The sequence below is a fragment of the Anopheles stephensi genome, chromosome 2, assembly GCF_013141755.1.
Source record: "Anopheles stephensi strain Indian chromosome 2, UCI_ANSTEP_V1.0, whole genome shotgun sequence".
Taxonomy (NCBI): Eukaryota; Metazoa; Arthropoda; class Insecta; order Diptera; family Culicidae; genus Anopheles; species Anopheles stephensi.
In genome coordinates, this window is record NC_050202.1 from 43,945,612 (window position 1) to 43,958,132 (window position 12,521).

The following is a 12,521-nucleotide window of genomic DNA, read 5'->3' on the forward strand; positions in this document are numbered from 1 at the left end:
TGCCATGAAACAAAATGAAACTTAACTGAAAGCGAAACCCACATGTTGTGTCATTCGTAAAACTTAAATTCAATAGATAGCAAATGAGAATATTGACACTCAAATCCTTCAGTGACATTTGTCAATTTTACCCATAATGTGACAAGTTACATGATTACACGCTCTAATATTGCAGACAACCCTCTCCCCACCTCCTCCCCCCAGTCTATTCCCCGCTCCTTCCGATCCTTCAAGCATTATCTGTTGCAATCATCTGGTAGTTTTGGAGCTTCGAACCGGCGATTCGGGTCATGAAACATGGATCCTTGCGGTCCGGTTGGGACTGTTCGATAGAAGCATTCCAAGCTAATCCTTCCCAGAACGGTCATACCATTGTCGTCTCGGTTAGCTCCACCGCACTCAAGAGGTTCCATGTGAAAGTGTAGCAAGCACTTGTCTCATCTTCTTTGTGTACTGTCGGACCAGCAGCAGCAGCAGCAGCAGTTAAGCTTGTCCAAATTTTGTGCCACCTCTTGTGAATGTATCAGACCAACGTACTTTATGGTGGAATTTTCCAACCGTGACAGGACGCTGGGACGAAGTGGATTGACTTTTCCATCCGGCCAATGGATTGGCTCCTTAAAAATGGAATGTTGTTGCCTGGCAACGATGTAAATGTTGTTACGCTAGAGACGGTAGTTTGTGTGTTTGGTTTATGGTCGGGGTTAACCACAAGGTTAAAACAGGTTTTGTGACGTGATTGAATAAAAAAAGGGGTTAGCAATAATTTCATAACTATTTAATTTTTATTGCATAACCATGCAGACGATCGGGTCCGAGAGAAAGTATCCGATCAATTACCACTTGATGAAATTTAATATTCACTTTTTGTTTACGTTCATCAACAATCGCTACCATGCAATTAAAGTGTTTTAATTGAACTCACTTGCATACCGACAGTTAATATGCATTGCAATACGCAAGGCACGAATAATGAATGATTAATGAGCAGCCGTACATAACATTGTAGCGCACTACTGAAACAAATTGTCCCATATTTTCCACCTAGTTGAGCAGTGTGCTACATTGATAACAGCACCGACAATTCATTTGATCTTTGTGGTGCAAAATTGTGTGCCTTCCGGGGGTTTTTGAAGGTACAAACAGCGTGAGAAACACTTTCCGGCCGAGGGCTTTTCCCACGCTAAGCTGGGAGATTTGGAGTGACCGGATAGGCGCAGCATAAATTTTCCATTAAATTTTGCTTAAGTAAACCAAAAAAACAGCGCAAATAAAACGATGTAAATGTTGTTACGCTAGAGACGGTAGTTTGTGTGTTTGGTTTATGGTCGGGGTTAACCACAAGGTTAAAACAGGTTTTGTGACGTGATTGAATAAAAAAAGGGGTTGGCAATAATTTCATAACTATTTAATTTTTATTGCATAACCATGCAGACGATCGGGTCCGAGAGAAAGTATCCGATCAATTACCACTTGATGAAATTTAATATTCACTTTTTGTTTACGTTCATCAACAATCGCTACCATGCAATTAAAGTGTTTTAATTGAATTCACTTGCATACCGACAGTTAATATGCATTGCAATACGCAAGGCACGAATAATGAATGATTAATGAGCAGCCGTACTTAACATTGTAGCGCACTACTGAAACAAATTGTCCCATATTTTCCACCTAGTTGAGCAGTGTGCTACATTGATAACAGCACCGACAATTCATTTGATCTTTGTGGTGCAAAATTGTGTGCCTTCCGGGGGTTTTTTAAGGTATAAACAGCGTGAGAAACACTTTCCGGCCGAGGGCTTTTCCCACGCTAAGCTGGGAGATTTGGAGTGACCGGATAGGCGCAGCATAAATTTTCCATTAAATTTTGCTTAAGTAAACCAAACAACAGCGCAAATAAAAAACGGTTGAAATTTTCGGTACGAGTCTTGCCACCGGCTAATAGAGGAAAGAGGATTATTCGCCAACCCTTCATGCCCCAGGCCATGAAGAAGAGGGAGTTTTCAACATGTCCGCTTGTCTAGCGAGGTAGATCGTAAAACCCTTTGGACGGAGTGGTTTATGGGCTGTGTTTATTGTGGATGTCTTTTTATTCCATAGTTAGGTTTGGGATACAAAGTGTGCGAACATTTTTATGATCTATCGGTTTCGCTGTTGAAAATATTATTCCCATATATTATTTTTTCCTTCATCAGGTAGTCCTTCTTAAACTGAACTTCAATAAAAGTTGGTAATTTTTAATGAGCATGAGCTTGTGGTTTGTATATTTGCCATTCAAAACTCAAACGACGACGACTGTTCCATTATTTATTCAGTTATGTATGCCGGAATAACATACACCAACTTCATGGGAAACTGGGTGGAAACCGATTTTATTGGAACTATTGAAGTGAATCATTCCGTATCGGGAAATGCAGCCATAAGCAATCAATTTGTTTTTTGACAACATTGTATTCGATGTATGAAACGTGTTTTTTATAGAACTTGTTTTTCTACGGATGCATTTCATCAAAACACCGACTTCTTGTGAATACAGCACGTTCGAAGCTTGATCTGCTGAGGCACTCGTGTGACAAAGCGAAAACATTACCATGCCAAAGTGTGCCGTTCGAACCCCTTTTTTCGGAAAAGTCACAATGGAATATACAATGCAACTCTTCATTTTCCCATTCATTTCACCATTTTCGATTCGCTTCTTTCTCCCACCGCCCGAGCGAAGGCTAACAATAAAACGGAATACAAACGTTCAAAGCTAATAAAGTGGGCTTCCCATTCCACAAACGCCAGACTCAAAAACTCCAATTGAGGGTGAATAAATTTACAACTCATTGCACATTTTGACGATACTTTTGGCATCTTCGGTTCCTCGGTGAGCGGTTCTGTGAATCGTTCCGTCGCCGGTGGTGTCAAGTGTAAGAAAATAATATCAAGCCAGCGCTATCATGACAAGCTTTCTCCAGAAATGGGAAACCAAAGGCAGGCAGGCAGACGGAAATCCTTTACCACTTGTGCCATCCTCACGAACTACAAACAAGATCTTTTAAAATTATTTTTCAATCGCGACCGAAACGTGAGCCAAACTTTCAGCGTAAGAATGCTAGTGCTAAGCCGTTCGCTGCACGAATCCTCATGCTCCGGATGGAGACAGATGCTCGTCGCAACACAGCTTAGTCAGTTTTTCGGATGATAAAAATAATCTTTACCAAGCTCCAACCGAGTTCCTGCGAATTGTCTGCACGTGGGCGTTTTATGTGTGTGTGCCACTTTATATTCCCGCTAGTCTTTAGTTTTGTGTTCTTCATATGTTGGCATGCTTCTTACCAGCCGCTGGGTGGGCTTGGCTCCATTTTGAATGCACCACGTAACGATCATAATGGTCGCTGAAGTATGTGTACGTGTATCTATGTGCTTTGGAGGAATATCCACAAGTGAGTGGATTTTTTGTTATACTTCCAACGGCATTCGTCTTGGGACATTTTTCAGCAGTATTCCTATTTCGACAGTTTTTTATGGAAGTTTTATTGGCACAAAATTTCACGCACCAATTGCCGTAATGTGCGATGTAATTTTATGGTTCGTTTTTTTTCTTTTTCATTTTGGAAGGACAACGATGATGGAGCAGAACCCGATTTGATGATTACAGTTGAATGGGTGATGTAAATTGCTTTTCGAGGAAATTATTCTCTCTGCAGTCTACTTGCGTATTCTGTGCATAATTTAGCAAAATAAAATTATGGTTTCCAACCGAGGGCTTAGCTGGATTTGCAAATATAGTTTAGTGTATTGTTTGTGTGGCGGTGGCCTGGTTTTTGTCTGATGATAAGGAGAAAAAGTCCTAGCATGTCACTCATGGTAAAAGCATTTGCGCTAAATTCAATAAGCGGGCGCACCTGCACAACGAGCAAAAACCCCTTTATTTTGCTACTGTTGACGAACAAATTCTTCCGATTGTGCGTGTGCACGAGTTTGCGGGAACCCATTTTCCCATAAAATCGAGGAAAAGTCCAATCAATCGGAAATGCATCGAAGTGTGTTAACGATGCTTCTATCTTCTCCCAGCCGGGCGCGCTGTGCTTTCTGCTTCAGTACCATTTAGTATCGTTCTATAGCCTTCTATAGCAGCAAATGGGGATCGTTTCGGTGTGACCACGTCGACGCGTGCCTGGTTTTTGGTCAAATGCTGCTGCTGTAGCTATGGTAATGAATGAAACCCTCGGTCCAAAAGGTCCGAAAGATTCGATCCAATTTCATTTAATGGGTTTGAGAAAACGGAATCCCGCGCTGAGATCATCGAGTTGCGATTTGGTGCTGGTTTTAATGAGCACCGCCATTACCTGAAGTTGCGATACGGGTTATGCTCAGCTTGCTGCAGGAAAACTAATCATCAACGGTAGTGGAAGAAGCTATACTGGCGCATAATGAAACGGCGAGCTTCCCGGTACGATCCTTACATTGAGCCACGCAACATGTACATCCCAAGGATATGTGGAACGTGTGATACAAGCGTGTTTTTGCGCTACGCTCTTACACTCAATGGGTAAACAAGTTTGGTTTCAATAAATAATAGCACATCGTTAGGAAGACTCTTTATCGATCTTCGATACAGTTAAAAAACTATGCGCATGAAACGAATGTTGTTTGAAATAGTACACACGAATCGTACCGTGTATGAACGAAGAAAACAGACTGGATTATTTCTTATGACCATGTTCTTAAGGTGGTTTATCGTGAGCAAAAAAGAAAAAAAAAGATATTGCTATTCAAACAGTGCAACGGATATCCACCGTCGATGGGAATATGTGGCGTGTTTGCAATATCGCTTGATGTCCTACGATCAAAGGACTACCCACGGGTGGCTTTTGGTGATGGAGATACAAGGTTCCTCAACATGGCAAACAAGGCAGGCAATTTTTTACCAACGAAAAAAACGCCTTCAAGTATTCTTGAAAATCGTTTCTTAAGGTTTGCGTTACTTTTTTTTTATTAATCATTTTAGCAGATTCTACGGCAGTATCATATTTCTCAATAAATAAGACGTGTAGCTGGTTTTCAGTTGAACAGTAATTTTATATAAATAAAGTCCACAATCGAAGCCAGTTGTGGTGTACTGTCCTTCTAAGTTATGCACTCTACCCGGTCAGGTTCAATGGTCTAGAAACTGGACCGTTCAAACCGTTCTTCCCTAACATGGATTAACTATGCGGTTACATGATATTCAAGTAAGTAATTAAATGGCCATCATGACCTAGCAGGTTATTTAGCCCCAGAGAAGAAGTCGTGTGCAAACGAACATGGAAGTTGTGCTTCATTTCACAACTCTTTTTTTGCGCAATAATGCACAGCTTTGATAAGACAAGATACATTGCTAATATTGGATTGCTAGCAATGAAATAATGACCTCCATCTTCATCGAATCCATTTCGCACAAAGGTCACGGTCAACGTAAATTTGTATTACGTGCTGAGACAGGAAATATGCAGCAAAACTTCTTTTGGTTTGCAATTAGGACACGTATTTCTTAGTTGTGTCACAGCTGTTCTCTTTCCATATCCTTCTGTGAGTATGGTAGAGTGTTAGTGAGGTTTATTATAATTTCATCTTATCTTACTTTTCCACTCAAAATACTTGGACCATTAGATGAAACTCGAACGGTATAGAATGTTTATAGTAATAACACTTGTCTCTAAGACATTTCTCCTCTGTTTCTGCAACTGTGGTTCCGTCGAAAACTGAAGAATTCCTCTTAGTTGTGTTTGAAAAAACTGATTTTTGATCCTATATGTATAGCATGGGGACAAACTGCTACAATGACGCGCTCTTGAATGATCCCACTTTATTTGCAACTAATGAGAGTCACCAGGTCATGTCAAGCGAATAACTATAGAGGCCATCCACTTTGATAGAGGTATCGTGCTAGGCCCAACTTAAGATGAAGTGATGTCGTTTCTGCGTCCTTCAGAACAATCTAGACATCCGAATGGTAAACAATGCTACTAGACCGTGAGCAGTTAAGAGAATTTTTGCAGCAGGCCAAGACTGTGGAACGGATATAGTTCCGAATTGCTAAGTAAGTGGTTTGAGAATTAATTTACAATGTTACTCATATCACAAATACTATCTGTCAAATATCTTATACCATTTGAAACCCTTAAGACGATAATGGCTGTACCAAAAACTTTCATCTCAAACAACGAAGATAAATGACGTTCGCAATCGCTTCGAACCGTGAACATCCATTCCTTTACCGATGGTATTAAAATTGACATGTACGAACTGAAGCATGAAACCGCTCACCGGCATTGGTTTCACTACACTACACGTTCAGATTGTGTAGCGCGATGTAACTAAGCATGTCCCGGAGCTTAATGTCCGTTTCGGGGTGAAGTTCAACCACACCGCGGGACCGGGAATGCTGTGAAGCTGATTTTATTTTTTATCTTTTTCTGTCCAGCAAAACCACCCTTTTCACTCCCTTTACCCTATTTTTGTGGCGATTTTTGCCTCGAAGTTGTGTGTATGGGGCCAGCTAGTATGAAACTGCAAAACGTGTTTATCTTGTCGCAGCGTGTTGAAATAGAAGCACTTTACAGGGAAGGAAGCATGTTGTGCTATATTTGCTTCGTGTGTATTTGTTTACATGCAGTGTTTGTTTTGCAAGGGGAGGGAGAGCACGAGCGTGTACTGGTGGGCAGAATGCATTCCATGTATGGGTCTTCGGACCACATTCCAAGGATAGACAGCCGGGACGGACGCAAGCCTAGCGAGCAAAACCGTAGGAGCATTGTTTATTTTCTCATTTTCTCAGAGGTGTACTAATTCGGCGACCTAGTGGTGTTGCTGCCGCCAATGCTTGCATCCCTGAAGGTCAATTTGGTGCGAGATCACAATAGCGCTTGGGGGCCGTGGTAAACCGAACAGGCTTCTCGGGTAATGGAGGCCATTCACAATGTTGTGTCCGGAATTTCTATCGGGAGGTCTTTTTATGCTTTCCGTAGATCTCCTATTCGTTGCGCAGGATGAATATTGCGATGGTTTCTTCGCTTTGTCCGAAGCGAACTGACTCTTTCCCGCCCGAGCATCAGCACCGAAGTATCGTTTTATGAATATTTTGCTTGACCTAAGCAGGAAATATGCTTCCTCCGTCGCAAAGTGCGGATGCGCATTATTGCGGATACTATTTGTTCATTAAACTGTTACACCGGACGAGCGATAGCGGGTAAGGCTCATCTGTGGGGATGTGTTTTTTCGACTGCCTGGTACACTGTGCAAGGATGCAGGAAATGGGAAAATTGCGAACAAAACGCATGGAAAATTGAGGGATAGAAATAAATTGGATCCATGATATTCTATAAAAGTATTCAAGATAACGAAAGGTACATTCAGTTAAGGTATTGTGGTTTTTACTCGAGAGAAGGTAATAGTAATCCATACAAAAAATTCGATTCATTATCAATAATAGGAATGGAATTTGAACTAGTAATAGAATAAATAAGAATTGATGGCGTAAATGCAATTTTATATCTTAATTATTACTTTTTTTTAACCCTCATCGAAGCCATAGCCACAGCAATAGAACCGGACCAAAAAACCTACAACACACACACACACACCCACACAATAGAAATGGAAAACAACCAACCATCTTCCCTGCACAACCGAGCATGTCCGGGATATGGCAAATAACTAGCAGGAAATGCCTAGTTAGTTTTGTTAATTGTTTTTTTGCGTGAATATAATTCACAGTCACCACATGCGGTGGTGACAATACGGCATCGGACCGTAATAATTAATAAATAAATAACAAAATAATATTACTTTTTTAACCAATAACCAAATCACATTCAACTGGATGGAAATGCATAAAATTCAGCATGAAGTTCATCTCACTCTATACCATTGCAAAATCATCTTACGTATGTAGTGAAATATGTATTAATCGCATATTACACATCAAAACCGATCGAAGAATAATCCAATACTTGTATCCACCATAAACGTCTTAAATGAATGAATGAATAAAATATACGGAATTACTTACATGAAAGGCAACTAAACTGTATCCTTCATTGTGCAGGAAAAGGCATGCAGTGTAGTATCCACCTTGTCTTGGATAGAACAGCACACCATGCGAGATGGCCACCGGTATGGCCGTCGTCAGGATAACAAACCACGTCAAACAGATAGCGCTGTGCAGTAGAGGAAGAAAAAAGAAGCGTAACAGAAAATCGATTGAGTTAACCATCGAATGTTAAACAAGAGTGAATCGAAACGGATTGTCATCGTTTGATTGCTTTTGGCAACACGTAGATACTATCGTACGACGTTCTATTAGTGATGATGAGCATTATTCATTATGCTAAGTTGTAGCATGCAAGCGAAGCAGAATTTAGCAGCCTCAAATGGACAAGGAAATCAATTGAAGCCGTCAATGGAGCACGAAGCAGACGTATTAAGCTCATAGCATTCGTTTCGAGGACGAATGACACGTGCCAAAAGGAAAAAAAGGGACCATTTGAGCAGAGCAGATGATTACTTACATCGAAGCATTCCGTTCGGTACGAATCGACATACTGGTAATGGGATGTACCACGGCCAGGAACCGATCCAGTGACATCAGGACGAGCGTGTACGCGCTGGCATGTGCCGTGACAACGATCATGTACTGGACCTGTCGAAAAGCGTGGGAAAGGCACAGAAACAACCAGAGGCTATTATACACCGCAGTGAACGCACGAGCTGAGGGTTTGCATATACGTCACGTACAAATTTGCACCAATATTCGCCAAATGGCCACTCTGGCAAGACATAGTCGACAGCGGTGAAAGGCACGCAAAATACGACGAACAGCAGATCGGCGGCAGCTAGGTTGATGATCAGCAGGTTGGTCGTCGATCGCATACTCTGGTTTGCGGCAACCACTGTTCAGATTGGATGAGAGAGAAGAAAACTCGTCAGATTAGGACAGGGCTTTGAAGTATGTTTTGTAAAAGTGATTATTGAAGTTTAATTATTTTATAATGATACACTCCAAACGGTCGAATTTGGTATATTTTGCAATAATAGCTGCTTAATTTGAAAAAGAAAGTTTTGTTACAACATAATACTTGCAGAATGCTTTATACGCGAGAACCTAAACACGGTTTTTTTATGTTATACTTCGCTAAAAATAACTACTCCACTTTTCCTTCGGCCGTCAATACGTGCGCATGAATTAAGATATTATTCGCACCTCAAGGGATATTGAGCAAGGTGGCCTGTAACGAAAGTGATATTTTGAACGCTCCTTCCCAGCACCATCGAACGATCAATCATTTTTTATTATACTTTTCCCTTCGGCGACATTGGAATAAATTGAAAAACGTACTTCATCCCATTTGGTGCACGCTGCGATGCGACCGTTCCGGGTGTTCATTTTCTAAAACATTCGCGCAGGGAATTTTGCACGGTCGAATATTATCTTTCGCTACCCGTCGATGGTTTTTCTTCCTTGTAACAAAATGCTCGTAAGACGAGACATCGCTTTCAATTTGCATGTTCTCCACGGAGGTAAGTGTCCAACCAACCACCGGTGGGAAAAGTTTTATCCTATGTCAATGCAATAAAGTAGAGCAAGTTAAATGCAGATTAGATCACGGTCCCTTTCGTTGGATGGTGTGTCAAATGGAAATGAATATTTGCTTACTTATACGGAAGGCTGCGAGGACAGGAAGCTCAAGAAAGTGGTGTAAGCGAGATAGAGGACGCCATCAATAGGTAAAACGACAGAAAGTAAACCAATCAACGGTCGGTGGATGTGTTCGGGACATGAAAGCAAAGTAAATGGAAAGTTTCTGTGAGTGACGGCGTCGTGAGAGGGTAATTCATCAATAGCTAATCGGTTTGCAGTAGACAAAGCTTGACTTTTCGGTATTGGAACATTTTACCGAGCTTTAGTTGGAAGGGTGTTGAGAGAATAAAGGTTGTTAGGGAACATGTGGAAATAAATTTATCGATTGATTTGTAAAAGATTTCTAGAAATTACAATCCAAGCCTTTTTGAGCTCTGCTGACTCAATGGCAAAATTGAGACATTCTAGAAGATTAATGTTCCTCTCATTTCTTTACTAAACTGCATTGTATTTTCTCAACGCACATGTTTGAAATAGCAATGGAGACGCCCAGTCATTCTTGGATATCATACCCAAGCTTCCCAATTCTGTACGTTCGGATTCTCATGCCAACTATGAGCTACGGCAGAAGCTGCACTATTTTCCAGCATGTGATACTGTGAACAAGATGTTGCCATTATACTGAAGTACTGAACTTCTGTTTTCAATTTGAAATGCAATGATTGTGCACTAATATCATACGAGGTTCATGGTACGGTTCCCGGAATTTCCAGACCTTGCGTGGAAGATCACATAGAGAAGAGCGCTTTGGTAACAATTTCTCATACTTTGCATCCCATTTTGAAAACGGCATTAAGCACATACGAGTGTTGATGTATAGTAGTGTAAGGCTAGGGGAAAAAAGTATACACACTTGTCATAGCAGTGGAATCTGCTAGAATGTTTCAAATGCAACATAGTTGAATGTAAGATACTTCTACGCGCTGAATAGTATGAATAACCACATTCTCTGCTTTAGTTCAGTCAGCAGTGAAAGATTCCAACTGCCTTGTACCCGCGATTTCATTAAATCATACCAGCATCCCACTCTATGAATATTCTTCGCTGGAGATTGACCTTCCGTGTTTGTTGGGTGGAAGATAATCTCCTCCTTGCGAGAAGACCTGCAACCATTTCCCTTCGATAAAGGGTTGCCGCAAGTGGAATGGTTTTCTTGCTCGAGGCTTTTGTTGTGCGTCCCATCCTGCGTTGGGAGAGACAACTTCATTCATCACTGTGCCGTGAGTCAATGGGCCCAGTTGGATGAGATCAGCGAGGTGCCAACGATACTGTTGGCCGGCCATCATTCATACGCTCACGTACGGACACCACTCTAGGGACCTGGCAGTATACGTGCATGCTACGGTGAAGGTTATATGTAATAATACGCCGTGGAGCGTTCGTCGAGGGTTAAATCAACCCCGGTACGGGCGCATTCGAACAAGATTAATTACCCTTATCATACCGTACCGTCGATCTTCACACAAGCTGTGAACGAGCGTCGAGAGGCGCTAATGGTGCGGCAGAAATCGGACGTGTTTGAATCATATGCAAAGAAAATGGGAGGAACAAAAAATGAAGCAGGAAAAAAGGCAACAGCATGTTCATAAGAAGGCGGGTTTGAAGATTGATAGGGTACCGTAATGTGTGTTGTTTGGTTTCGAGTTATCGGTTTCCCGTGAAGTGTAAGTTACACGAAGTGAGCTTAACAACACACATTCACCATGATGACGATGTTGTTTTCTTAACAAAACGAGCTTTGAAGAGCCGTGAAAGAAGATCATCGCTCTGGGGTTATTAAAGAACTAAGAGGGATTTCTTTAAAGAGCATAATATATAGCTTTGTCTGCACTTCAAAGATCTCTTATTTTAATATGCAGTATCGCTTTCGCTGGGGGGCTCAAACAAACTTTTGCGTTTTTTTTTTTTCTAATGTATCGATTATCCTAAGAAATCTGATCTGTCGATAGACCACTAGGAGGATAGGAGCGTTGCATCCAAGAGTTCTTATGTCAGCACTCGTTGTTGGTAAATCTCAATTCGAAAACTCACCTCCGTCACGATGTAAAAGATTTATGTTTGCCCCGAATGGGTGTGTTTTAGCTGTATTGGCAAAAAATCAACAAGTCTATCAATTGATGGCCCGAGAGCTTGCACCGGCCTGGCTGAGTGGGTTTTTGAAAAAGGCAATGAATTTCATTCTACTTGAAGGGTCGATTTTATAGTTTCCGTTCTATCGGCTCGCCAAAGCCGACCGCTGTTTGTGCTTCGGCAACATCAGTGAGATTGATTTTTAGTATATGGTGTCGGGTTTCGTTCGGCTGAGCCTGACGGAAAGCACTTGCGGCATCGAACACTGATACGCCCATACGAAGGCAAGATGGATCGGTTTCACGGTGCTGCCCGACGGCACCAGCTTAGCAGGGGTAGTGAGAAAATACCTTCTTTTTTTCGTACCCATACTTTAGCTCAGCGATGGCACCGATCTTTAAAGCTCGAGAATGGTATTGAATTTCATTACTGGTACACGGTCCACGGGGGGTACAGCAACTCGCAGTATCTGGTAAGGTATTTTTTCGAATTTTTCACCATATCTTCGGAGAATTGTTTTTCATGTTGGGGCGTGTTTTTGATAGCAGACTAAATTAACATTTCAGCCCAACATGTGGGGGTGTTTTTTGATAAGCTTGTCGAAAGCTTGCTACATGTATTAGCCTTCAAAACAGGTTGATATCTTACTTGTTTCGCCTTTTACTCGAGATGTCCGCATTGCCGGCTGGATATTAATCACAGCATGCATGAAAGCCGTGTGGGTGATGAGCCAAATTACTATTCATAACAAAAATTGACGAAACCAACCGTCTAAACGGCT

At 41.5% G+C, this 12,521-nt stretch overlaps 1 protein-coding gene across 13 annotated transcripts in view; it reads right to left on the reverse strand.

The window, feature by feature from the left end:
* Positions 1-12,521, reverse strand: part of LOC118507559 (allatostatin-A receptor) — a 45,301-nt gene that overhangs the window by 21,331 nt on the left and 11,449 nt on the right. For 12 of the 13 annotated variants that reach the window (XR_004905666.1, XM_036046162.1, XM_036046150.1 and 9 more), the window contains 3 exons: positions 8,767-8,921; positions 8,541-8,671; positions 8,042-8,189 (listed from right to left, as the gene is read on the reverse strand). Coding sequence is in view for 12 of the 13 variants with exons in the window: in XM_036046150.1 (XP_035902043.1) it covers positions 8,042-8,189; positions 8,541-8,671; positions 8,767-8,921 (434 nt within the window). In the remaining variant the exon portion in view is untranslated. Of the gene's footprint in view, positions 1-8,041; positions 8,190-8,540; positions 8,672-8,766; positions 8,922-9,685; positions 9,703-12,521 lie in introns of those variants that run through there. The other variant, XM_036046161.1, reaches the window with a different exon arrangement.